Raw genomic sequence first — 27495 nt, 5'->3', positions numbered from 1 at the left:
AATGTTAATTAAGCTGCTTGATGAAAATAATTAATTTATTTAAAGCTTCGCACATCGCGATGCTGCCGGGACCATTCGAAAAATTTTTCAGAAGACTCATCTAAAATGTGTCATTATACATCCTGTCACTAAATAATTTTGGAATATATGCGTTTTATGTAAAGAACAGTTTTTATATAGATGACATGGCTTGCTAACCCGTTTTTTGATGGCCATGAAGTAGTTTCCTATTCTTGGATAATCATGTTCTACCCAACCTCTCGTTGGTACAAATGCACTGCCTTTGAGATCTAGTACTTTGAATTTGTGTCTCTGTCTCTTCTCGAACCATTCGAGGATTTCTGATGAATTTACGAATTTTGAAATATGATGAGTTCCCTTCGGAACCATCTTCAATATATTTTCAGCGACAAAAATGTTGACTAGCCATGAAATTGGCTCTCGGTTGATGGTACTCAGAAATAAGACACCTTCAGGCTTCAATCTTGACCACACATGCTTCAGGATGTCTCCAGGTCTATCAACGTGCTCTAACATTTCAAAACAAGTGACAATGTCATATTTACCCTTCACATCTTCAACCGCTAACGTATCATAGCTTACTTTACCGTTTAAATTTGGGTCCAGTCTAGCATGCTCCTTTGCAACCTTAATAACATCTTCAGTCAAGTCGATGCCTTGAACATGATTGACAAATGGCATCCTCCCCATTGACTCAGCCAAAATACCACCGCCACACCCAACATCGAGGACATTAAGTGCCAAATTGTCAAGTTGCTCTCTAACCTTATCATCCCATTCTTCTTCCACAGCATGAGACACGTCGTATGGAAAAAATTGCTTATAATCAAACCCGGGTATATAAGTGTCACTATCTTTAATAGTGATCTGCTTGTTTAACACTCTTCTAATAAAGTGAAGCCTTGCCACATTCATCATATGCAATACCCTTTGAGAACCATTTGTGTCCCACCAGGTTGGTGCCAATTGCTGGAAATGTAGTATTTCATCCGGAGTTGCATCAGTTACCTTGCTTCTTACAGGGATTGCCACATGAGGAAACCTTTTTAACACTTGAATTGTACTACCGATTCTAGGTAAAGAATGTAGTTGGAGCATGGATTGTACCGTTTATATTTCAGCTTGTATTGATCCTGGCTCCTTTCGGCATCACCAACTTAAGGATATTAAATATATTTTTATTCTTAAGAAGGCCCCGAAATATGAAATAATCGACAGTCAGTGCAGTAGATAGAAAGAGTAGTGCAAAAAAAAAAAGAGTACTTCTATCAACGAGGTAAATATTTGCTACATATCCTAACTATAGGTCCACAGAGAGTCGAGTAACTTCTTGAAAACCCAAATTTGTTTTGCAATCTGCCATAGTTATACAAGTTGGTTTCGAGGGAATATTTGAAAGAATCTCCTCTATTTAAATCATTATTGTAGTAGTTCCAGAAGCTTTTATTTGATAGCAGATGTGCCCTATTTTTATTCAGGGTAAATGGTTGTTGTATCCTTGAATGATTGATGTTGATCATGTATAGTAAATTTCTTGCCCGTGTCATACCGACATATAAAGTATTATCATCCATTGGGAATTTTTGAAGGGCTGGACTCATCAAAAAAGTTATGGGAAACTCAAGTCCTTTTGAAGAGTGTATTGTAGATAGTTTCACTACACCAGCTCCCTCGGATTCGCATGCTAGTTTTGCATGATGATATAGCGAACTTTGGTCAAAGTACGTTTCTAAGAACCACTCAACCAGGCTTAGATCGGTCGGTTTATTGAAAGTACATAACTTCATGATTTTGAACATTTCTTCTAAATGTATTTTGAACTCAGTCATCTCCTTAATAGATTTGAACTGAAACGGCGCATAATCTAGTTGACTCGCGATACCACTAACGTATTCAATCAGTGCTATTGGTGCATCTAGCGACCACACTTCTCCTGCCTCCAGATATTTATATAAAACCTTGGCGTAGTTCTCTATTTTGCCCCTGAATGGGATTGAAGAAGGCCACTGATTAGTAGGAATTTCTGTAATATACTTCCATAATGATATTCCCTTCTTGGTACTAGCAGAATATAAAGTTTGAATTGACTTTGTTCCAATTCCCTTCAATGTGCTTAATGTCACAATTACACTAAAATCACTCTTCCATGTACTGATATTGTCAGGATTCATTACTGGCGCTTCTTTATATGCCATTGTTAGCACTTTCAAGAGATCTATGATAAATTGTATTCTTACGTCATTTAACCAGTCTGGTTGTGATGCCAATTTTTCAAAAGGGATTCCATACAAAGTCAAATGATCAGCAATGGTCTGTAAATGGCTATTCGTCCTTGAAAGAATTGCAATATCTGAAAATTTTGCGGAAGATGATGCTAATTCACATATTTCCTTAACCAAAAATTCTAATTGTTCTAATGGATCTTTGATTTGATAAACCTGCGGAATAATACCACTTTTTTCTTTTAAGACGAAATCTGTATGGGATGTATCATGATTCAATGGTAAGATCTTCGTAGCAGCACTTATGATTTCTGGCGTGCATCTAAAATTATCTCCAAGATAAAGTACATGGTTGTTATGTGGCAGATTCAATTTATCTAATGACTCTACCACGTATTTATTATGACCAAGAAACTCGTAAATGCTTTGATTTGTATCACCAAACAAGATGAGTTGTTTACCTTTGGCGATTTTCTTTATTATTGGCAGTAATGCAGGGTATAGGTCCTGAAACTCATCGATGAGTACTACTTTGTACCTTTTTTGGATAGCTAAGGTAAAATTTTCATAGCTATCTTCGACTGTCGATCCGTCATTGATCTCAATCTTTTCATTTAAATGATTAGTTGCCCTTGATATAAGATCATCATTTGTAAGAACTTTACAATCATTCATAATTTTAACAATTTTTTCAATAACTTCGTCGTTATCATCATTTTGTTTATAAGATTGTAACAACTTCTGCAAACGTCGTGGAGAGGCAACATTAATATTTTTAGACTTCCAAAAATCTTCTGATATCAACTTGAGTAAACCTCTCCAACCATTTTCCTCAATAATATTTACTAATCCTTCCCTTTCCACAACTACCCTGTTAGCTAGACCATGAATCGTATAAACGCCAACTTGTTCGACAATTTCCTTCAGTTCTTCAAATGAATATTTGCTATCTTTGTTCAACTCTTGAAAAGTGGTAAAAAGTTCATCCACGATTTTATCTACTGCTTTATTTGTTAGAGACAAAACTAAAATTTCATCTGGTTTTATTTGTTCTGTTTCAATCAAATGATGAATCTTATGCAAAAGCGTGAAAGTCTTACCAGATCCTGGACCTGCTAGAACCTTCAATGTTGTGTTCTCCTTGAAAGGGTGATGCAGAACTCTTCCCTGTGCTTGTGTCAAACTCATAGCATTTTCTCCACCACTGAATTAGTTATTTTTAAAGTAAGATATTTCAATTTACGTCTAATCCTTCACAGCTTTTTCTAATTATTCTAAAAATATTATTACAGACCAAAATTAAAAATCAAGAGAGAATCTTTAAATATTGTTTTTACTATTATAAATGCATTAATTACTGTTATATTCATACTAGTTTATGGATTTTGGCTAACATTGATGCTAGTTGTAGGTAGGTACCAACACCTTCGAGGATCCTCATATGAGTGAAGCCAATTTCTTTTATCATTTCCAATCGTTTAGCTTCTTTTACTTGTGGTAACGTCTTTGTCACCCTAAAACAGGTCGTCACTATGTCAACTGAAGAGTAACCTTTATTCCATAGTTCATTTCTTAAGATATTCATCGACTCGTCCAAAGTAGTTGAAAGTAACATCTTTCTGACAATTAAAGGATGAGGAGAGTCTACAATTTTAAATACATTATCTCCGTTTACCAACCCATGACCTGCCACCGTACTCTGTAAATTATTAATGGCTTGTCTCATATCACCTTCTGCAGTGAAAATAATGGCTTCCAGACCATCATTAGTATATTCCACTTTTTCCAATTCTATGACTTCCAATAATCTCTTCAAGACTTGTTCATCACTCAATTTTGAATAACGTAAAATTGCACATCTACTCTGTAATGGTTCAATAATCTTATTAGATTGATTGCAAGCAAATGCAAATCTTGTTGTATTCGAGTAAAGCTCCATAGTTCTTCTTAGTGCCTGCTGAGCCCCGGCAGTCATAGAATCAGCTTCATCCAGTATAATAATTTTATGTTTACCTACTGGAAGATTCAATTTCTTCTGGGCAAAATGTTTGATTTGATTTCTGATAACATCAATACCTCTATCATCTGAGGCATTCAGCTCCAAAACAGCCTGTGAATAGTGAGATCCCAGTAATTCATGTGCCAGACAATGCACTGACGTTGTTTTACCAATACCTGGCAACCCAGAAATGATCATATGGGGCATATTACCATCCTGAGCAATTTGTTTCAATCTTTCAATAGTCTCTTCATTTCCTACTATATCCTTGAGCAACTGAGGACGATACTTCTCCACCCATGGCAATTCTAATGTTAACGATGGCCTTGACATAACGGTAAATGATATCTAGCTATCTCACTTCTCAGTTTATTATACTGATAAACACGTTAAATTGATCTTTAATTTCAAAATCTTCGAATAATTTAGCCTTAAGCGTGTTTTGAAATTTTGTCAAATAAGAAAAATTTTGTCAAACTTTTGATTGCGATGAGCTTGAGAAGAAGCATTCGAGTTCTGATTGCGAGATTCCCGAAGCCATTATAGATAGTAGGAGAGATGTCTGGCACAGATGAAAACGATGGGGATGTTGCTCTTCAGAAGAAAATGGAATCAGATAAACTTCCTCCAATCCCTGAGGGTATGTCGAAGAGTCAGTGGAAGAAGAAATGGAAGAAGATAAGATTCGAAAATAATAAAGAAAAACATGCAGAAGTACGTCGTGAAAAACGTAAGAGAGCTCGGGAGACAAGACGTACTTTACTCGAGTCTTACAAGGAACGTGGGGAGCCTATTCCACAGGAACTCGTCAGAGAACCCAGGGTCAATGTCAATCAAAAGGACTCTGGGATTAAGCTTCTCATAGACTGTGCTTTTGACGACTTAATGAACGATAAAGAAATTGTCAGTCTGTCTAATCAACTGACAAGGGCCTATGCGTCGAATAAACGGTCGAATCACTTTGCTGATGTGAAAGTCACTAGTTTCAATAAGAGACTTCAGGAAAGGTTCTCTGTTGGGTTGAAAGATACCAACTACGAAAATTGGAAAAATTTTGTGTTCCTCGATAATGAAGAATTGATTACTGAACCAACAGATAAGTTGAAAATGGTCTACCTCACAGCTGATACGGATGAAAACTTGCAAACCTTAGAACCTGGAATGACTTACATTGTCGGTGGTATAGTGGATAAGAATAGGCACAAGCTACTTTGTTACAACAAGGCCAAAGAACTCGGTATTGCAACCAAGAGATTACCATTGGACGAATTCATCAAGATTGATGGAAGAAGAGTCCTCACAACCACTCACGTCGTAGATATCATGCTGAAATATTTTGATACTCACGACTGGAGAAAGGCTTTTGAAACTGTCCTACCACCAAGAAAGATCGATATTGCCAAAATGGACATGACTGTAGTCGACAGTGACGACGAGGACGAAGAGGAAGTTTCCAACAACGCTGAATCAAAGAAAAGCGACGACAATATATAACATACGCATATATAAAGAATGCATAATTGCGGGAAGAAGAAATAAGCAGTCAATGTGCAAGGCCAAATAAACACACGCAATAAATCTTGTCCACCAAAGTTGAAATGCAGCCATCGCTGGAACCAATTTTCCACCGACGGAAGTCTGACTCTTCCATTGGCTTTGTTGCCAATCTTTCCTTTTTCTGTGAGAGATTGACAATCCATCGGAATAATGTTTCCTGAAAACTTTATTGAAAATTAAATACGTATGATAAGCATTATGAGTAATATACTTTGTAATATTCTACGCTATCGGTATATAAACTATAGAGGTATCTATTCAGAGGCTTTTAAGTGTTTAAACATAAGGTAAGTTCATTATTTATTTCCTGAAGTGGTACTCTTGATACAGCAGCGATGATGCACCTTAGGCCAATTGAACTAAATCCGGAAAATATAAGTGGTATTGCAGGGTCAATTTCTATTGCATGCTGGGTGATTGTGTTCGTCCCACAGATATATGAAAATTTCTACAGAAGATCATCTGATGGTCTTTCGCTTCTTTTTGTTGTATTATGGCTGGCAGGTGACGTTTTCAATCTGCTAGGAGCGATGATGCAACATCTTCTGACCACAATGATTGTACTTGCTGCATATTATACTATTGCAGATGTCGTATTGTTAGGTCAATGTCTCTGGTATGATAGTGAGGAGAAGATCGATCCAGTTCACTTATCACCAGCCAACCCACTGAACGAAAATGTACTACAAGATATTTTCAATGAAAACGAACCCTTACTACTAAGTAACGGTCAAGCAAACATTATACAGAATAACGAAGATAGAAGTTCATCAAATCTTGATGAAATAATTGAAAATGAGGATGCTGAAGAGATAATAAAACAAAATTATTTAAGTGACAGTTCAGTGGTTTTCATTGTCATCTTAGCAGGATTCATATCATGGTATGTTACATACTGTCACACATCCCATACAAATCCGCCAGAAAAGACGTTACCATTGAAGACAAATTGGTTGGCTCAGTTATTTGGATATCTAAGTGCTTTCCTCTATCTGGGTTCAAGAATCCCACAAATTCTACTCAATTATAAGAGGAAATCATGTGAAGGTATCTCCTTTTTATTCTTTTTATTTGCATGTTTGGGGAATATAACCTTCATAATATCGGTCCTAACTATTTCCATGGATATTAAGTATCTAATCTTGAATTTATCGTGGTTACTCGGTAGTTCTGGAACTCTGGTTTTAGATTTCATTATATTCGTACAATTCTTTGCGTATGGTAAGGGTATCAGAGTATACCGAAAGAGGAAGAATGGACAAAACAGTAGCAGCGTTAGCAACAACTCCACCGTTTGAACTGCTTGTCGTCTCATTTATCTCTCTCTGTCGCATTGCGACAGAGTTTCTACCATATGACACAAAAAAAAATACGTAATATATAAACAGCATTTGTTTAATAATATCGAAAAATATATTCAATTAATTACTCAGCTATAAGGTTCGAAAGCTATGTTGGAAGCTACTGATGGTTTTAAAATTGAAAGCGCGCGTTCTTTGACCCCAGATAGTTTGATAGTTAGAAGTGATAATGAAGTAACATCGTCTGATGAAAGAAGTGAAATGAATGACACCAAGACATCCTCCTTAAGAAAATTCATTAACAAGTTCAGTAGAAACTCCTCACCTATTAGTCTTGAGAGTAATGCGAAGCCAAAGAGGAAAAGTTGGTCATGGAAGAGAAAGACAAAAATCTTTGATTCAAGTTCCGAATCAATAGATAATAAGAAATCGTTATTATCCAATGAACCATCTTTGGATGATATCAATCTTGTAGCTACAGCTCAAGCAAAAGAGGAATTTGATAAATTACATAATGAGGAAGCCATTGAGAACGAATTCAAGTTTTTAAGTGATAAAATGGATTTAGGTGATGACTATACCAGAGACATTGAGAATGGTACTAATAGTAGTATGCTTGATGATTCAAGCTTCAATTTTATTGGAAGATTGAAAAGTGTCGACTCATTCAATATGAATACAGGCATTAAGACTGATAATAATGAACACGTTTCACCCATAACGCCAATTGATGATGAATCAAATGACTTTACCCAAAAAAATCAACCCACAAAATCATCTCTTAACACTATATTGAACCCAGAAATTTTGCAAGATTTTAAATATTTGGAAATTGAACAGACTCGAGAGAATAATCATGGCAATTTGCATATTACTAACCCAGAAACGAGCAATTTATTGCATTCTGTCAGGAATATCAATCAAAATCCAGTTAATAAGACTGAACTCATGGTAACTGAACACGGAAACCAATTGCAACCGACAATTAAAAAATCTACGACGGCTGAGACTGCTAGTACTAAACTAACATGCATAGACGACAGAGCTTTATTGGCAAAAGATAGTAAAGTACTTGAAGATTTCAGCGAAGCTTTTCATTTATTGAATAATGAAAGAACAACAAAAAATTTGCATAGATACCCTCTGTGTGATATTACTACAAAACTAGTAAATGACACCAAAGCCAAGAATAAAGAACATAAAAAGCTTTTGAAGAAAGTAGAATATTTAGAAACTTATACTTCTGAAAAGAAGAAAGCTGTAAAAACGATTAAAAAAGATTATGACGAACTAACCAAGGAGTTCGAACTTGTAAGCAATGAAAATAGGGATTTGTATAGTTCGGTGAAGAAATTGAAGAAAGAATTTGAATCTACAACAAAAGAAAAATTGTCACTCAAAGATGATATTAAGAGTATAAGACAAAAATTGGAAGAATTAGGCTCATATAATGAAAATTTTAATGGCACTGATTCTAGAAAGAATGATTTAGCTTTCATTACTAATTGTTTAGAAGCCATTGTCGAGTCACAGTTACAGCTAATGGAATATAATAAAAGACTTAAAGATTCCAATGCTCAACTGAGAAAAGAATATCACAAACTGACTCTGTCGCTGAAAAATAGTAGAAACAATGAATGGCAATTCAATGAGAATTTTGAAACAACCGAATATATCAACCCTGACCCCAAAAAATTGGCACAATATGGTGAAGATGTTGTCTTATCAGATTATAAAGATACAATTAATTATTTGAAACAAACAAATAAAAAATTACAGGATGCTTATCATAATGAAAGGCTAAAAGTCTTGGATCATCGTAAGGAAATACAACGATTAAAATATTCGGTCCAATTGATTGATTGTTACAGATCAGAGTCATTACAGTTTATGTCACAATTAATGTGTGCCTTTAGAGATTGTGTCAGTGAAGACACCATATGTGACTACGACTTATATTTGAAAAGCTTGAACAGTATGCATAGCTTGGCAGATATAATCTCCGCTAATAAACTTACAATAGAGGCAAAGCTCAATACCATAGAAAAGCAAGTTTCGAAGTTTTATCAAGAAATTGCCTCGCCAAAGTTTTTAGATCAAGTAGTAGCCAGCTATGCGTCAGCTGTAAAAACAAGCAGTTTTCTCAATGAAGAAGTTAACGAATTAAAGCGATCACTGGAAGAGGAACATGAAAGAAATCAATTTCTATCACATTCATTAAACAAAGCTAAACGCTTAATAACCGAGTCACACATACATTCTTGATGGAAATGTAACCCAAGAGGTCAATGACACATTTAAATATTCTTATACAGTATACATATCCTAAAATAACACGGCTATCATTACGTTGAAAGGTATTTACGCGTTATAATTTTATTAAATTCTTTACGCGTGTTTGATATCGCATCGCCAATATATAATACAAAACCATTTAGGATTCTCATTGTTTCAACTCAAAAACATTCAGGTGGTTAAGAATAAGTTTATACGCTACATGTCTGCTACAAGGCCAGAACTGAAATTTTCTGACGTGTCAGAGGAGAGAGGTTTTTATAGAAGGTTCAACTCCTTACCTGAAAAACCATCCACCAAAATCCGCATAGTTGACAAAGGAGAGTATTACACGGTTGTAGGTTCAGATGCAGTATTTGTTGCCGAAAACATATATCATACACAGTCTGTGTTGAAGAACTGTAATGTTGATCAGATAACTTTGAAGGGGTTCAAGAATGAACCACCACAATACGTTACAATTTCACAGCAGGTTCTAAGCAATTTACTCAAGGTGTGTCTATTAGACTCAGGTTACAAGGTCGAAATATACGATAAAAACTGGAAATTACTAAAAAGTGCGTCACCAGGTAATATAGAACAAGTTTCTGAACTAATGAATTTGAACATTGAACAATCGATCGTTATTGCATCATTGAAGCTACAACAGAATTCTAAAGATGGAAATAATGTTATTGGTGTTGCTTTCATTGATACTTCAAATTTTAAAATTGGTATGTTAGACATCGTAGATAATGAAGTTTATTCTAATGTGGAAAGTTTTTTAATTCAGTTAGGTGTCAAAGAATGTTTAATTCAAGATCAAAGGTCGAATGAAAATTCTGCTGTCGAATTCAAAAAGTTGGTAAGTGTAATTGAAAGGTGTGACTGTGTGGCTAGTCTGTTGAAGAATTCAGAATTCTCTGAAAAAGACGTAGAACTGGATCTGGTAAAATTATTAGGAGACGAGTTAGCTTTATCTTTACCTCAAAAATACTCTAATATATCGATGGGCGCCTGTAACGCTCTGTTAAAATACCTTCAACTAGTAACCGAAGAGGAGCAAATTGGAAAATATGAACTTGTTGAACATTCTTTGAAAGAATTTATGAAATTGGATGCATCCGCCATAAAAGCTCTTAACCTTTTCCCTCAGGGACCTCTTCAAGCATTAGGCCCTTCCTCTATTATAAGCATGTCTCCATCATCAGGTGGGAAGATTGAATCCCTTTTCCAGCTTTTAAACAACTGTAAAACAAACGCAGGAATAAGACTTTTAAACGAATGGTTGAAACAACCTTTAACAGACTTAAACCTAATAAATCAGAGACATGACTTGGTTGAATTTTTGATCGATCAGTTAGAACTAAGAAATATGTTACAAAGTGACTTTCTACCGCTAATACCTGATGTTCGTCGTATCACAAAGAAGCTAAGTAAAAAGGGAGGTTTAGAGGACGTCTTGAAGGTATATCAGTTTTCGAAAAGAGTACCAGAGATCGCCCAATTACTAGAATCATTTGTACAAGATACCGATATAAGTGAAGAAATGAATTCTTTGATAAACGCCACTTGGCTTACCCCTTTAAAATCTCATTTAGATCCATTATCGAAGCTCCAGGAAATGGTGGAAACTACAGTGGATTTAGAAGCTTATGATGAAAGTAATGTCTATATGATAAAGGTGGAATTTAATGAGGAGCTAGCCTCAATCAGAAATAAATTAGATAGTCTACGAGATGAAATCAAAACAATTCACCTAGACGCTGCAGAGGATTTGGGATTTGATCCGGAAAGAAAACTAAAATTGGAAAATCATCATCTCCATGGTTGGTGTATGAGGTTAACCCGTAATGATGCAAAAGAGCTACGAAAACATAAGAACTACATAGAACTTTCCACTGTTAAAGCAGGTATATTTTTCAGTACTAGAGAGCTAAAAGAAATAGCTAACGAGACTGCAATTTTACAAAAAGAGTATGACAAACAACAGTCTACATTGGTAAAAGAAATCGTAAATATCACTTTAACCTATACCCCTGTACTTGAGAAGCTTTCGTTAGTTTTAGCCAACTTAGATGTTCTATCTTCATTTGCTCACACCTCCTCATATGCTCCAATCCCTTACGTGAGACCTAAAATGTACGGCTTTGGCTCTACCAGAAAGACTAAATTATTGGGGTCCCGTCATCCCGTTTTAGAAATGCAAGATGAGCTAACTTTCATAGCTAATGATGTTGTTTTAGAAAATGGTACGGGGGAATTTTTGATTATCACAGGACCAAATATGGGTGGTAAATCGACCTACATAAGGCAAGTTGGTGTGATTTCCTTAATGGCACAAATTGGTTGCTTTGTTCCATGTGATAAGGCTGAAATTTCAATTGTTGATGCTATCTTATGTAGGGTGGGAGCTGGCGATTCTCAATTGAAAGGTGTTTCTACATTTATGGTAGAAATGCTTGAGACCGCATCAATTCTGAAAAACTCAACTAAGAACTCCTTAATTATCATAGATGAACTTGGGAGAGGCACTGGCACATATGACGGATTTGGCCTTGCTTGGGCTATAGCAGAACATATTGCAGCAAACATTGGATGTTTTGCATTATTTGCGACTCATTTCCATGAATTGACTACACTAGCCGATAAATTAGCAAATGTCAAAAATATGCACGTTGTAGCTCACATCGAACAAAGTGAAAGTAGTCATCATGACAGTGATGATATCACTTTGCTCTACAAGGTTGAACCCGGTATCTCTGATCAATCATTCGGTATTCATGTCGCAGAGGTTGTTCAATTTCCTGATAAGATTATTAGGATGGCAAAACGAAAAGCTGATGAACTAGAGGATTTGAAAAAAAGTAATGGAGAACTGAAGAAAGCCAAGATTACCATGAGTGAGTTGAACGACGGTAACTTGAAGCTAAAGAAATTGCTAAAAGATTGGGTAGCCAATGTAAAGAAAGAAGATTTGAATGATCCAGAAAGGTTTTCTGATACGCAGTGCCAAGAAAAAATTCAAGAACTATTGAAAACATTAACTTCAGAAGCTGTTTCCACCAATGATAGATACCTTGAATACTTACGTACACTTTTATGAAGTTATATAAGAGCCTGAAAATATATCTTACAATCAAAATGCCCTATTATTCTGATTTAATTTTTTAGTCACCTTGGTGAAACACTCTCCGGTCTGCGGTTTGAGCAAGTGCAGTTCCCATATATTCAATTACCTTCGTCCTTGAAAATCTTCATGAAGGAAAATTCTCTGTCATAATAAAGATCTCCAAATGGTAATAAGTTAGAGAATTGAGGGGATGCAATTTTGATCTGTGGTACTTGAATGTCTATGGAATTTGAATGAAGTGCTCTAATGTTCGCCGGATACACAATCTCTTCTTTAGAATCAGTTTCTGGTAACAAAGAAGAGGAGATTCCATAACAGTGATTTTCGGTTGCTGGAGTTACAATTAATTCATCAGACTTCAGAAACTGCAACATATGTGGGGACAAATCGTCAAAAATGGAAATAGAAGACCTTCTTACTTCTTGCATATTTAGATTTTCGCTGGAAAGAAGACCATCTATGTCAACATTGCCATAAAGTCTCTTGAAATTAAAGCACGTTTTTAGATTTTTCATCAAACCATCGAAAGCGTCTGATTTAATTCTTCTAGATTGCTCGATAATTTTATCCAACAAAGCAGCATATTGTTGTGAAGTATAAGGTTCGTATTCAGCTGAGAATGCATCCGCATCCTCCACAACTTTTGTGATGTGTTCCAGAAAAAAGGTGTAGAAAAAGATTGATGTGTTGAATTTCATATTATCTAATGGAAAGCGTTCCTGGTTTTCACCAACCAAATGTAAATGGGTATCCCTAAGCAATTTGATCAGTGCCCTTATATCATTTGGTTGGGGATCATTCAAGCAGTTGATGACATGGAATATTAAGACAAAAACTGCGGTTAAAAGATTATACAGCAAATCGGGGCTAATATACGGCCTATCAATAGTACTTTGAAATACAGTCAACATTTTTATGCTTTCAGTTTTGTACTGGGTAGAAAACGTGTTGTATATTGTTGGTATGTCATGAAATGATTCTGCAAAAAGAGTCTTATTATCCATCAAAAACGATGTTGTGAATACGCTTAACATGATTACCGAGTAAAAATAACGAAAATGAGCATTAACTACATGGAAACATGCTGTTTCAAAACTTAAAGCAGGATTATCTGTGTGACTTTGAGTAAAAAGCATAGACAAATATTGTTTGTAGTTTTCTAGCTTCATAAACCCGTATAATGAGTCTTTCCATTGATTTAGCTCTTTTTGGATTCCTAAAACTTTCTCGAGAATAGCATCAAATGTTTCTGATGTGCTTCTTACCGAGAAACCTACTTCATATATTTTTGCCTCAATAAGAGAAAGTTTGAGAATATAATATGATATTACGAACAAAATGTTATCGCTAGTGTTGGTAATTACAGCCAAAGCCTGCTTTAGATTAGTGATTTTCTTCCTTCCATCCATGTTGTTTGCATATATTTTTGGCAGTATCACTGTCTCAATATATTTGAAATATCCATCATCATCAAGTATATCCATGTTACTCTCGTTAATCAAGGGTGCCCTGGACAGCATCAAAGAAAAAGTTTTATCCCAAGTAAAACACTCCCACCATAGCGAACGTTCTCTAGCTATCTGAGAAAGTGGCAGACCCCTGTAATGGGATGATTTGTTCAAGTTCATATCAATCGCAAATCTGATGGCTGTGGAAAGAACATTAATGGCAATTTCACCAGAATAATTGGAGGCTAAGTAATTATGTAATAGCAATAGAGCTTGCAGTGTCTGAATGCCTGAAGCATTCATTGATAATTTATGATAATAATACATCGCGTTTAAAAGGGTATTGTTTTCAATAGTCTTCAATTCATGTTTGTTTGGGTCACATTTGTCTTTTCTAACGAACTGTGTATCAGAAAATGTTCTAAGTTGTGTTACTGAAGCACTATAACACAGTAAAACATTTAGTAGAAATAATTCCGAGTATGTTAATTGTTCACTATTTGGATCATAATATTTGTCGCATGGATTTAGACACTCTTTGAGAGAGATGGTACATGTTATGGCTGATAATAGCGAAGAATGGAAATTTTCTAGTAGTCTTCTTGCCTGTTCCTTAGTTGGCAACGAATACAGATGTACTTCACCAGCAAATACAGCAGGCGTGGAGAAATCTACCATTTTCTTGTTTTGTATTAAATACCATCTTAGCGATAGGGTTAACATTTCTCTGACAGGTGCTAAGAATTCAGCGTTGGGCATACCTGGTGCCAGTATTTTCTTTGTCCATTCTAGCTTTTGGGTACTTAATAACGACGTCGAATATTCCTTCTGTAAGGGCTTAAAAGTGTAGCTGTCATTATCCTTTTTATCGTCGTACTTTTTGACTAACTTCCCTAGGACCCATTCAAATCTAGCCATATTATCAATTACCATCGAGATTTTGCGGTCCACCTTCTCTACCCTCGACACAACTTGATTTGAAATATTATGATTGGGTGAATTGGCCATAGACGTAGTAAGCATATTTGTTTGGCCACCTGCCAATGTATTGGCGATCTTTTGTGATTTCAAATTATTGTCGTATTGTGAATTTCGCAGATTTTGCATTGATGGGGAACCAGCAGCATTTTTTCTAGGTTTACCCACTTTTTGAGCTTCTGCAATTGAGACTAGAGATTCTGGTTGGGCTACATTGATATGAGAAGCTGCAGTTCCCTGAGAGGCACCACCATTATCTTGTCTCTTTTGGTTTGAGGGTTGATGAGTAAAGGTGCATGCAGAGCTATATTTAATACAATTATCACATTTATTCTTAGCTGGATTGATTGGTCCACACTTAATCTTCCTTTTTCTGCAGTGATCGCATGCTTTTGACACTCTTCTCTTGGCTATCGCAACATTCGTAGTATCGTCATTATCTGCGACATTCTCTGGTGTTGAAGCTACCGAATTCGAAAAGCCTACATTAGGAAATGGTTGGGAAGCACTCATTTGAGAAAATAGTTCATTAGTTAAAGATCTTCCTGTAAATTCATTTGAATTCATGTTACTGTTAATATTGCCTTGAGAGTTTTCTTTGTTTGCAGAAAACTGAGAATTCCCTATATTGGAAGTTGATCTACCGAAACCAGTCTGGTCTGGAGAAGTAAAGAGATTATTGTTCTGCTCCATATCTCTATTCAGTTATCAGTAGTGTATTGATTCCTGTTTGCCCATCAGTACCATCTGGAGAAGAGTCTCTTGCAGCTGAAAGTATCTGAAAATAATGATGAAGACGGAAGCGGAACGGAAACTCTGCGATCCTCGTCAGCTCTCCGCCATAGTAAATAAACAAAAAAATAAAACCTGGTTTACTGTTTATATATGGATAAATGAAGAAGACTATTCTCTCTATATAACTAAGTCCGTGACATTTATCAACAGAGCAAATATGTTGATGTCATTAGCGATGGGCAGGAACGTAGGCGTGCTTCGCCTTAAAAGTCTTAAAGAGCTTACTAAAAGAGTTAACTCTAGTTTAAAGATAAAATAATTTTGCAACTTGATTATTCCGTATATACTAGGTTTATGCTGAGCAAATGTTTCGTTTCTACAATTCATCGTGTTCTTGTGTCTGATTTTGCGCTAGATCTTCGATATAATTCAGTAATCTGGTGTAGAATCTCAAAATCTTTACCTTTTCCTTCACTTCTTCATCATTCATATCTGCATTTCTAATGATATTTTCCAACCTTGAACGCTCTTGTGCTGTGTTAGAAAGGTTGATATCTAGTGTGGAAAAGTCCTTTACTAGTTCATTTTCATCGAGATATTTTTTGCCCTCCTGACACTCAACTTCGGACGTTCCACATTCATAATCTTCATTCATGATCTTTTCCATTATTTTTGATAATTCGCTGTTGTATTTAACTGTCGTTATGAAGCTTTTGTAGCTTTCTACATCTCTGCTCCCTTCGTACGTCACAATTCTATCCGCTTCAATGACATCCTCTTTATTCTGATTTCCAGAAAACTTACTTTTAATTTTACCCCAAGTCGATTTTCTAGATTCTTCAATTTCCTCTTGTTGAGTAACTCCATTCGTTGGTTTAATTAATTGAACCATAGGAAAACCAGGTATGTCAGTACATAGCACATTGCCGAATTTATCACAATCTACCTCTACAAAATTGACGTCATTATCTTCGTAACTCTCACTCAATTTGGCATATATGGGCTTTAATCTTTTGCAATGACTGCACCAAGTGGCAAAATATTTCACTAGGGTATATGCATCCTTATCATTATCTACAATATCATAAAATTGACTTATTGACTCTATTGGAATGACACCTTTGGAATATACAGAGACGATAAAAGAGCCAATAGCAACTAAAAATGTAAACTTCATTCTCACTTTTGATATATATGCTGTATAGGTTGTATGAACATTATTACATAATATTCTTTTTTTTTCTTCCTTTAAATACAAAAAGACACTGATGAGCGGCCGATTTCATGATTTCCTTCTGTAATGTAATATTATTTCACTGGTAGATTTCCAATATAAAGTCTTAACAGTACTTAGAGTCATATCGTTGTCTAAGACCTGCTCTTTACACAGTAGTTCTAACCATTCACTTGGATCAACCTTTGACTTCATTTCAGGTGTTTTGGTTTCAAACCTATCAATTACGTACATCTTAATTTTCTTGACTTTAATCATTCCTGGAGCAACCAATTTAGTGTTTGCTTCGGCCACTTTTGGTAGATCTGTAGCATACGATGTAGAATCATTTGTCTTGGATCTTCCGAACTTCAGCATATGAACGAATTGTTGATTCGTAGATTCACTAGTTGTAGGTGGCGATATAGGATCAGCGTTATTGTCAGCTGGGGCCACTTCAGAATCTGGATCGGTCCATGGCATAATCGTAAAGTTTAACCTGGGTTGCTTGTCCTCGACAACATTGGTGTCATCACAAAGATTCTTAGCAAACCAATATGGCAGATGCTTTTCCAAATTCTCAAAAATCTCCGACCTATCATTATTCTTGTTTACGATCACATCAAATTGTGATAGAGATCTCGTTGATTCAAGAGATTCTGTTGATGAGCCAAAATTTGAGGGGGACGCAGAAGATGAATTAGAAGAAGATAAAGAAAGCTGTGTGGAGCCGGTTGCTGATGAAGAATGAGGCAACATGGTTGAAAATATGACTCTTCCACCACAAGCATCATCGTTCCAGGAATGGACTAAAATCAAACAATTTGATTTGATCTTCAATAGTGGACATGTTGGTGATTTCTTTATTAAAGAATCAGGTAATTTCTTTGTTAACAGCTTCAATGAAGAGCCATAATTATTATATTGCTGGATGTAAGACTCATGGAATTCTAGCAATAGATCAGGCATGAGTTCTTGCTTTTTGATCTTGGGCAAGTCCATTGTCAATTCAGAATTTAATCTAGATGCGTCATTTGATCTCAGCATTGTATAAATATTTGCATTATTACCGTTTTCTTTCGGGAATGTAATTGATTCAGGCATTATGTCTTTTGTCAAGAAATTGTGTAGTGCGTCATGATACACAGGATCATCCACGGTCGTGAAAGGTTTGTTGTTCGTGGCAGATACACTTGTAGTAGCAGCCCGCGTAGTTTCTGATGATTCATTAAGTTGTCTATTTGAGCTGCTTCTTAATGATTTGAATTTCCTACTTAGCAAAGAACCGGAGCTGAGGGTGCGACCAGAGCTTGGTGGTTTTGGGATAGCTGATGGAGAAGGCTGAATTAGTGGCGTTTCTTCATCATTTGGTTGCAAAGATGGTGGAACTTGAGATGATTCTAATGGCGCATCATTTGCTGTAAGATTACCTGTTGTTACCGACGGAGCATCAGTATCTATGGGAGTGGTTGGAACTGATATGTAAGGAGTTGGATCTTTACTATTTGATACTGAGCCGTTTGTGTTTGTTCTACTAATTGTAATTGATGAACTGAGTTTCATAAACGCAGATTTTTTCTTTGGTTTATCCTTATTATGTTTGTCACTAGAACTGGCGGATGTATAGGAATCTTTGAATAATGAATCTGTATTTTCATTGTCATTTTTTTTCAATGAAGATAGGCTATTTCTAAATTGTTTGTCCTTTGATAGTTCATAGTCAATAAAATCATTGAAAAAGGAGTTGACAAAAATTTTACCTAAATTGTAACGATTATCTGGATTGATACTTACATTATTCAAAATATGATAATCATTTAATGCACTACCATAGACTTCAGTGTTTAAAAATTTTGGTCCAATTTTTATGAATAAAATGCCCACTTTAATTGAGACAGAACACCAATGAGCCAATATTTCCTTTGAAGTGTATTTGACAACAACTTCATCAAAATCCCCGTCACTTGCATTGAAAGTGTTAATCAATTCACATGATATAATATCCCATCTTTGGATTTTTCCCAATGTATTTTCAGTGATAACGTGTCTTCTATTTGTTAAAAGAGAAGATCTGATTAAAGCTACACCACCTTTTTCAATTTCCAACGAATTATCTGAGAGATTCAACTTCGTCAAATTTGAATCTGAGCAGTACGAGAAATATATTGTATTATTGATTATTTTCAAATCTAAAATTCCAAGATGTTTTTTGAAAGGTTCTTTCAAAACTTCTTTAGAGTTTAAGATTTTATTAAAAGCTACTTTTTGATTGGAGTATGTCAAAGAAAAAATGTTACCATTTGAATCACCTATTATCAAATCATTGTTATCGTTAAAGGTATCAATAGACCAGATATTACAATCCCATTTTTGTGATAAAATATTCGTTAAATCATCATTTTGCACATCCCATATTTTCAAAATAGCGTTAGAGCATGCTGAAATTAGAGTCTGGTTATTATTTATTAGTTTTATTACTTTAATATTTGTATCATGAGCATTCCTAATCCTTTTAATTTCCACTATGATATTTTCCTGCTGTTGAAATTCATAATAAACTAGATCACCATTTGAATCGCCAATTATGAACTTATTTGGATTCAGAATAGCCATGGCATAATTTGAAATACCACTATTTGTAATACTTGTTTTGAATTCTATTTTACCACTACTACTATCCTTAATTTCCCAAATTTTTATAGAGGAATCTAACCCTGAGGTTATTATGTAATTGTCATTGAGTAAGCAGACAGATTTAATATAATCGTTATGATATCCTATAATTTTAGTGGAATATTTCCACTGATTATCAGAATTTTCGACTTTAACTAAGATTATAGCAAAATCATGGCTTACAGTAACATATTCATGTTGATTAATCTCCACAACGTCGCTAATCCAATCAGAATGAATCTGTAATCTTAATTTTGGGGTATGTTGATCATTGGGATGTAATATAATGGAACCATCTCTTGATATGGTTAAGAAATAATCATTTGATAAAACAGGGTTTAAAATCTTAGTAATTGGTAAAATATGAGCATTTTTGTTTGACTGAGACTGCTGTGGGGATAAGCAATATGTAACAGACAATTGTCGTGAAGTCATTGCGCACAAAGAGCTTAGATGTGTTATATTTTTGTAATTGAGCTTCGAGGGTAGGAATGTCAACTTTTAGTACGTGGAGGCGTACGTCTCTTCTTTTTTTTTTTTTTTGTTTTGGACTAGCTTCGTCATATTAATGAAATTTGGTGGTTTTTACTTTTCCGAATTGATAACGGGAGCGAAACCGCGGGGTAATGAAAAATCAGTAAGTGAGAGACATATCATGCCAACATACTTCCAAAATGGTAGTAGAATCAATAAAACGAAAAGATAGAGAGGGGATGGAGCCAAATTGAGGAGAGTTGTTTTACCATTATATAGCTGTATTGCATAATATGGAATAGACGAGCCTTGGTGGTTTTTGTTTGCTTATGGAAAGCTTGATAATTTGTGAAGAATGGTATAATATTGTCGTTTATTTTTTTTACCGCCCAGATCTTATACGTTTTATTTTTTGCGGGAAAAGACTGTATTACCCTGAAATAAATTTTTTGAACTGAAAAACAGCCATATATATATATATATTTCTGGTGCATAAAAACCAAGGAATTTTAGAAGGCGAGCGATGGTTTTATAAACGTCAAGTGAAAGATTGAAATAAAATATTATAGGACATGGAACCAGAATTGAAGGCTAAATTGTGGTATCATATCGATATCATGCTGAAAGAAAGATTTCCTAATGTTGAACTCACTCCTAGATACATTAATGCCATGGTAGAAATTGTATATGGTAAACTACAAGAAATTTCTACCGATTTGAAATCGTTTGCATTACACGATAGCAACAGGACCACAATTAATCAGAAGGACTTACAATTGTATCTAAGGCACTGTCCGCAGCTTATCGACAAATTAATCAAAGAGGCTTAATCAACCCTCATCTCTAACCAACATTTCTTTTCTCTTGCACCCCACCCTGTTCTCTACTGCCCACTTGTCCCACCCAATTTAAATAGGTCGCTGCCATATTTCCCTGCCCATGATTCCATATCAGTTCCATAGGTGTCATCCATATATCAAGAAGTTTAGTGCCACCGCAGCTTTTCTTTTTCCCTCTGCGTGCTAGTCGCTGAAGAGGAATGACATAACGTACCCTTTTTTTTTCTCCAGGGCTCAGTGTGGCTGATGGTAAAAACAGGAGTGTGTTGCTTGGGCATCAGAAGAATCCCATATTATTTCATGTTTTACCCTTTTTATTTAAATCACATGAAAAACTGGATTTCCCAAAGAATCCTTTTTTTGTTTGTGGGCTCCTGCTATTTACGTGCGATAAGCAGGATTAATCGATCAATTAACGGACGTTTGACGTAGCGATTTTAGCATGTACCCTATATAATAGTAGGAATGATAATAAAGTTTAGTCATGTCTGTATAGCCTATATATAAAATACATTTAATAGTTTTGAAGACGTTCTTTCTGACTAGTTTTTTTTTATCTTATATTCTCCTAAAAAAGAAAGACAGGTATTTATTCATTATGGCAGCTGACACAAGTTCATCGACATCTGCCTTCGTTACCACTCTCATTTTCAATCTCATCGTAGGTGGTATATTTTTACTTCTCTTTGTCCTCTTCCGCCAAAGGGAGAAAAGAGTATACCAACCGAGAACACTAACTGACGTTCAAACGCTACCTGAAGAACAGAGAATAGACACTATACCTCCATCAAAGAATAAATTTTTTGATTGGATCCCTTACATTCTAACAAAACCACATTCTTTTGTCATTCAACATGCCGGTGTAGATGGTTATTTCTATCTTCGTTACATGGGAATTTTCATAACTTCTACCGTAATAATAATGTGTCTAGTGCTCCCTATACTTTTACCGGTTAATGCGACAAACGGCAACAATCTTAAAGGGTTCGAAATATTGTCATTCGCTAATGTTAAAAATAAAAATAGATTTTACGCTCACGTATTTTTATCGTGGATCGTGTTTCTTTTCTTAATTTACGTCATCTACAAGGAATTGTACTACTATGTCGTATTTAGACATGCCATGCAAACCTCGCCTCTCTATGACGGTTTAATATCTTCGAGAACTGTAATCCTTACTGAATTGAAGGATGAATTCAATGAAGGTGAATTTAAAAATGAATTTCCAGAATCTTCTTCAATAACATTTGCCTATGATTTGTCAGATTTGGATGATACATGTAAAGAACGTTCTAAAAATTCTCAAAAATTAGAGAAGGCTCTCAATAAAGTAATTAATAAGTCTGTTAAAAAGAGAAAGAAAGCTGAAAAGAAAGGTAAATTAGATAAATTGTACGATGACGGTAAGAAACCACAGGATGATCTAGAAACTTATGTACCTTTCAAGAAAAGACCACACCATAGAACAGGTCCTTGGTATTTCCCCCCAATATATCCAATATTTCATAGGAAAAAAGTTAATACCATTCAACATTGCTCTCATGAAATTGTAGATTTGAATGAAAAAGTTGCTGATCTTCAAAAAAATTACAAAGACAATACAAGATTAAGGACCGTTTTTGTACAATTTGAAAATCAAATTGATGCTCAAAAATGTTATCAAACTTTAGCAGGTAATGATCTTTCAGATGCTTTTGGTAAAAGATTTATTTGTTCTGCACCCGATGATATAATTTGGGATAACGTCAATATAACTACAGGCAGAAGACGTATAAGAAGAATATTAGGAAATACTTTCTTGACTCTCATGATAATTTTTTGGGCTATCCCAGTAGCTGTCGTCGGTTGTATCTCCAATATCAACTTCTTAACTCAAAAAATCCCTTTTTTACGTTGGATTAATAATCTTCCAAATGTATTAATGGGTTTAATTACTGGTCTTTTACCAACTATCTTGTTAGCTATATTGATGTCTTTGGTAGCACCAATAATTACAAAAGTTGGTAAATTATCTGGTTGCATTACTTATCAACAAAATTCTAAATTTATTCAACGCTGGTATTTTGCATTTCAAGTGATTCAAGTTTTTATTGTTACTACTCTTGCTTCTTCTGCAGCAGCTACTGTTGAAGCAATCATTAACGATCCTTCTTCTGCAATGACTTTATTGGCAAATAACTTACCAAAGGCCTCTAATTTCTACATCTTTTATTTCTTACTCCTGGCCTTAACGACACCGACAAGTAATCTTCTACAAGCTGTTACATTGGTGCTAGCAAAATTAACACCATTTTTGGATTCAACTCCAAGGGCAAAATGGTTACGTTACAATAAATTATCACAACCAAATTATTCAGTACTTTATCCTACAGTCCAAATTCTAGCAATAATTGAAATTTGTTACATGATAATCGCACCAATTTTGATGATTTTTTCCACTTTAGCATTTGTTTTGACTTACATTGCCACCTTATATAACATATTGTTTGTGATGGCACCATCAGATCATGACAATCGTGGAAGAAATTATCCATGGGCTCTTTTCCAAATCTTTGTTGGTATTTATCTCTCTGAAGTCTGTCTATTAGGTCTTTTCATTATGGCTAAATCCTGGGGACCATTAGTGTTGGAAGTGGTTATATTGGTAGCTACTGCATTCCTACATATTTTTTTGAAATGGAGGTTCAATACATTAATTGATCATGATTTTGTACCATTGAGTGCAATTCATCTATCGAGAGGTGAATTAAGGTATTTGTACCCTCAAGATGACTTGGGTCTCGGAGAAATAAATGAACTGGCAAAATCCACAAAGCAAGGTTTCGAAAATGACGAAACTGGCGGTGTCATCAGGATTGCTACAGAGAGAGAGTTAGAGCATGCAGGTATTTTACCAAATGAGGAAGAAACGGGTGATAATGATATGGATACAAAGACAAACGTTGAAGAACAAAGAAAGTTAAGTAGTTTTACCGGAACTACCATGAGTTCTAATGGTGTAAGTACTTTCATTAACGAAGACGGAAGATTTAGAAAATTTAGTTATACCGATGTGGAGAGATTAAGATCAGAATATGGATATAGGGACCAAGAAAGTAATGGAGGTGACCGACTAGGTCCTGAAGGTGCAATTGTAACCAACGCTGACTATGGTAACATAGTTTACAGTGACCCAAATGCTGTTACAAACGATACTAGTGCATTCCCAAGAAATATTAACAGAAACGTGGTCAAGCAACGTATTGTCAATTTCTTCAGTCCAAAAAAAAGTTATCCATTTGCAAGTATGAGACGCAGGCTACCACATGCATTCAATACGGTGGTCGAATACGACCCTACCTACATGCTAAATGCCTATACAGACCCTTTTGTTTTTGAGCATAAACCCATTATTTGGATTTGCAAGGATCCAATGGGAGTATCAAAGAAAGAAATTAATGAACTGAAAGTTATTGGAGCTGATGTGAGAGATGATTTCACCGAGTATGATGACAAGGGAAGGCCCATATTCACATTCAATCCACCGGATTATGAAAATCCAGCAAAGAAGTAGACTGTTCACCATTGAATATATTGATATATATAAGAGTAACTTTTGTAGTGATGTTTTTAATCAATAATAATAATAATTATAATAACAAAGTGATCTCGATAATCTTATAGAACTGCTCAATAATAGATGTCAGATACTATAGCAACTGATGAAACCCTGAAAGCAAAATTAGGGCCTGCTATAAAGTTCTTTTTTAGGTGTCTCATCTCCTTTTGGTTAGAGCGCACCTTTTTGGCAATATATTAACTTCTCGGGCGCACTGACACCCTTGATTTGAATAATATAAATGTAAGTTTAAAAAATAAACTTCATGCCATCTACTTCATTTAACATTAGTTTGCATTGAACAAGAACGTAGTCACAATGGAAGACTTAAAGAGGTACCTTCGTATAACTTATGGAAATAGTTTTGTATTCGTACAATTTGAAAACATAGAGGATCTGAACACGAGGCTTGGAGTGCGACTTCATGACCTGTTGAAAAGCTGGGGATGTAGAAATGGAGTGATAACGTTGAAAGATAAGCAATCACTCTATCGAATAATCCCTGATAATGATGTCAAAGAGACGGTTCTAGAAGAATTCAAATATTCTGAGGAAGTCGAGCTATTTCTGTTTGGTCATGCTTTCGTCCCAGCACCTGAGGGAAAGCTGATACAACCGAACGAACAATCTTCCATTGATATAGAGTTAGCAGAAAAGTTAAATACTATGAAAATAAAGCCAGATTCAGTAGGTACAGAAAGTTCGACGGCTATGGTTAAAAGTGCTGGTAATCATGATACCATTACAATATCGAAAAAGTATCTAGAGAGTATACTCCAACAAGTCAATTGCCTTGAAGATACTATAAAAAACGAACAGATGCGTAAGAAGAGGGAGAAGCACAGAAGAAAAACAAAAAAAGAGAAAGCACAAAAGAAGGCAGACAGTAAAGTTGCAAAATTAACTAAAAAAATTAGGAAACTGAAAAAAGAACGTAAAGATTTTGATAAGGACGCTATAGAAACGACTGCAGAAGATGGTAGTCCTGTCTCAGATGTTGCAGCTAATGAAAAATTATGTAAGACAAAAGTCCTTTTAGCAGAAGCGTCGAAATTACTGGATTCTTTTGAAACAATTTTAAAAACTAATCCGTCACTGTTACCTAAGAGTGAGGTGTTCATAGATATTGATCCCAAGAATAGGCGGTTATTCGAGTATTTTTCAAAGATTGCCAGTGAAGCGGATTTGGAGAAGTTGCTTTCAAACAGTCAAAAATATGAAGGCTTATTACAAAGATTTGATAATGATGAGACATTATTGCTATCTGAACTTTCACATTTATCATTGAACAATTCTGATACTTCTTCGATAAAACATGAAGAACCTACTGAAATGGGTATTCCATTTGAGTTAAAAGTCTACGAAAAGGACTTGAATGTTTGTTTTGAGCTGTCCAATGGCACCGATACTTACTTTTCTGAAAATTTATACCTCTTAATACATTATATTTCATCAGAAAATGAAATCTGGAAGACCAAAATCGATATTTGTCATGGAATAGGGCCAAAATCCAAGAGAATATTTACAAAGTTCAAATCATTTTTTGAGAAAAAAGGTGGCGATTTTTCAATAGAAGATTTTGGCTTCTTTGAAATAAAAGATGGTGCTGACAGACTTTTATTTTCTACGCAGGGTTCAAAGCTAGTACCTTGTAACAATGGGACAGATTTAATGTTCCATCTTGTCGCAAAATATAATAACTTAACTGAAATTAACTTGAGAAAATTGGAAAATTTTAAGAGTGAAGAAACCATCAAATTGAAGGAGGCCTTTACATATGATAACGAAAATGTAGAATCTGATGATGTTATTTCCACCACTATAACTAATGATGTAGGTTTTGAAAATAACGACAGTGATAATGAATTTGAAGAGTATGATTTTTTAAGTGAAAGTGATGTATGAGGATGACAATAGTGAGAATGGGACATTTATTTTACTTTTCTAGTTAAATATTATACAGTTCAGCTCAAGCTAAATTAAAATTAGTCATTAGTTCAATTCTGCATACAACTTTTGACCGCTAGGGGGAACTGAAATTCTTTTCTAACTTTAATGTCTTGTTTCTTAAATCACTATTTCGAAAATGAAAAAAAATGTAAAATTATATCAGAGAAAAAAAAAACAAATAAGAGACGCGGTATCTCTATTAGACTACGGAGAAGGGAGCACTACATTTAAGAAAGTCAGATCACTTGCCCGCTACGATATAGATGCCAATTTACAGATAAAAAAATCTAGATCTTTGTCGTTATCGATTGAAAAAAAGAATCGGTTTGTTAAAACACATAAATCCATCTTGTACACAATCTAACATGAGCAATGTTACACTTGGACATGTTTAGGTCGGCACGCATTGTTAAATAATATATTCCAAGTTGGAGGACGCTACAATATCTGTATTGTCACTTTCAAGAATTCCGGCATTCCAGACTACATCCGCGGCATACAAATCGGAGATTCCGAAGATCTTGACGTTTATCAGATGGTTAAATTTCTTCTCAAATTAAAATTAATATTTTCGTTCAAAATACGATATGATAAGCACAAAAACAGTCTACAACTCACTCTGTATTTTTTTTCCTTCATCAAGACTGCGAAGATCCAAATAGGTCAGCCAGACTTGTAACAGATTGTTTACATTCTTGAACATTCCCGATAAGCCATAGGCCTTCTATATAGCCATCAGAACAATTTATCAATTTCACTTTGCCGTTTATATTATCGCCTCTTGCTAATCATATAATGGCACAATGCTGCCTTTTGTCACGGTTTATCACCTTTCTCGAAGAAAGAGTGGTACAAGACATAACCGCCTGATGAAAACAAACAGAGTAAGAAAAAACATAATGGAAAAGATAAGTACCTCTCCACTTTAATTTATCACTTCACCTGCGAACGTTTCATCTATTACACCTACCTGCATGGAAATTTCAATTGTGTAAATTTGAAACATATTTTAACATGCATGTACCCTAATCAAGAAAATCGTTGCAGAGAAATCTCCATATAAAACACCCATACACCTGA

The 27495-nt window shown here is 35.1% G+C and overlaps 13 protein-coding genes across 13 annotated transcripts; 7 read left to right on the top strand and 6 right to left on the bottom strand.

The window, feature by feature from the left end:
• Window positions 1-96: 96 nt before the first annotated feature.
• Window positions 97-1119, bottom strand: COQ3 (hexaprenyldihydroxybenzoate methyltransferase; the record flags this gene model as incomplete). Its single annotated transcript, XM_003956219.1, has 1 exon — window positions 97-1119. One exon carries the CDS (start codon window positions 1117-1119, stop codon window positions 97-99), a length of 1023 nt encoding a protein of 340 aa, XP_003956268.1.
• A 170-nt stretch (window positions 1120-1289) lies between these two features.
• HMI1 (ATP-dependent 3'-5' DNA helicase) lies at window positions 1290-3431 on the bottom strand (the record flags this gene model as incomplete). Its single annotated transcript, XM_003956218.1, has 1 exon — window positions 1290-3431. One exon carries the CDS (start codon window positions 3429-3431, stop codon window positions 1290-1292), a length of 2142 nt encoding a protein of 713 aa, XP_003956267.1.
• Window positions 3432-3609: 178 nt separating this feature from the next.
• Window positions 3610-4575, bottom strand: RFC4 (replication factor C subunit 4; the record flags this gene model as incomplete). Its single annotated transcript, XM_003956217.1, has 1 exon — window positions 3610-4575. One exon carries the CDS (start codon window positions 4573-4575, stop codon window positions 3610-3612), a length of 966 nt encoding a protein of 321 aa, XP_003956266.1.
• Window positions 4576-4800: 225 nt separating this feature from the next.
• Window positions 4801-5736, top strand: TRM10 (tRNA (guanine(9)-N(1))-methyltransferase; the record flags this gene model as incomplete). Its single annotated transcript, XM_003956216.1, has 1 exon — window positions 4801-5736. One exon carries the CDS (start codon window positions 4801-4803, stop codon window positions 5734-5736), a length of 936 nt encoding a protein of 311 aa, XP_003956265.1.
• A 398-nt stretch (window positions 5737-6134) lies between these two features.
• Window positions 6135-7097, top strand: YPQ1 (cationic amino acid transporter; the record flags this gene model as incomplete). Its single annotated transcript, XM_003956215.1, has 1 exon — window positions 6135-7097. One exon carries the CDS (start codon window positions 6135-6137, stop codon window positions 7095-7097), a length of 963 nt encoding a protein of 320 aa, XP_003956264.1.
• Window positions 7098-7250: 153 nt separating this feature from the next.
• SPO21 (Spo21p) lies at window positions 7251-9365 on the top strand (the record flags this gene model as incomplete). The annotated part of the gene is made up of 1 exon (XM_003956214.1): window positions 7251-9365. One exon carries the CDS (start codon window positions 7251-7253, stop codon window positions 9363-9365), a length of 2115 nt encoding a protein of 704 aa, XP_003956263.1.
• A 232-nt stretch (window positions 9366-9597) lies between these two features.
• MSH2 (mismatch repair ATPase MSH2) lies at window positions 9598-12480 on the top strand (the record flags this gene model as incomplete). Its single annotated transcript, XM_003956213.1, has 1 exon — window positions 9598-12480. The coding sequence occupies one exon, from the start codon at window positions 9598-9600 to the stop codon at window positions 12478-12480; it is 2883 nt and encodes a 960-aa protein (XP_003956262.1).
• Window positions 12481-12605: 125 nt separating this feature from the next.
• On the bottom strand, window positions 12606-15626 carry HAL9 (Hal9p; the record flags this gene model as incomplete). Its single annotated transcript, XM_003956212.1, has 1 exon — window positions 12606-15626. The coding sequence occupies one exon, from the start codon at window positions 15624-15626 to the stop codon at window positions 12606-12608; it is 3021 nt and encodes a 1006-aa protein (XP_003956261.1).
• Window positions 15627-16044: 418 nt separating this feature from the next.
• On the bottom strand, window positions 16045-16845 carry MPD2 (protein disulfide isomerase MPD2; the record flags this gene model as incomplete). Its single annotated transcript, XM_003956211.1, has 1 exon — window positions 16045-16845. The coding sequence occupies one exon, from the start codon at window positions 16843-16845 to the stop codon at window positions 16045-16047; it is 801 nt and encodes a 266-aa protein (XP_003956260.1).
• Window positions 16846-16950: 105 nt separating this feature from the next.
• On the bottom strand, window positions 16951-19989 carry DUF1 (Duf1p; the record flags this gene model as incomplete). Its single annotated transcript, XM_003956210.1, has 1 exon — window positions 16951-19989. One exon carries the CDS (start codon window positions 19987-19989, stop codon window positions 16951-16953), a length of 3039 nt encoding a protein of 1012 aa, XP_003956259.1.
• A 611-nt stretch (window positions 19990-20600) lies between these two features.
• MHF1 (Mhf1p) lies at window positions 20601-20858 on the top strand (the record flags this gene model as incomplete). Its single annotated transcript, XM_003956209.1, has 1 exon — window positions 20601-20858. One exon carries the CDS (start codon window positions 20601-20603, stop codon window positions 20856-20858), a length of 258 nt encoding a protein of 85 aa, XP_003956258.1.
• A 607-nt stretch (window positions 20859-21465) lies between these two features.
• PHM7 (Phm7p) lies at window positions 21466-24420 on the top strand (the record flags this gene model as incomplete). The annotated part of the gene is made up of 1 exon (XM_003956208.1): window positions 21466-24420. The coding sequence occupies one exon, from the start codon at window positions 21466-21468 to the stop codon at window positions 24418-24420; it is 2955 nt and encodes a 984-aa protein (XP_003956257.1).
• Window positions 24421-24783: 363 nt separating this feature from the next.
• Window positions 24784-26370, top strand: KAFR0C01270 (uncharacterized protein; the record flags this gene model as incomplete). Its single annotated transcript, XM_003956207.1, has 1 exon — window positions 24784-26370. One exon carries the CDS (start codon window positions 24784-24786, stop codon window positions 26368-26370), a length of 1587 nt encoding a protein of 528 aa, XP_003956256.1.
• Window positions 26371-27495: the final 1125 nt, after the last annotated feature.

The sequence above is a fragment of the Kazachstania africana genome, chromosome 3, assembly GCF_000304475.1.
Source record: "Kazachstania africana CBS 2517 chromosome 3, complete genome".
Lineage (NCBI taxonomy): Eukaryota > Fungi > Ascomycota > Saccharomycetes > Saccharomycetales > Saccharomycetaceae > Kazachstania > Kazachstania africana.
The sequence above is the reverse complement of the archived record's forward strand: the minus strand, read 5'-3'. Positions and strand labels throughout refer to the sequence as shown.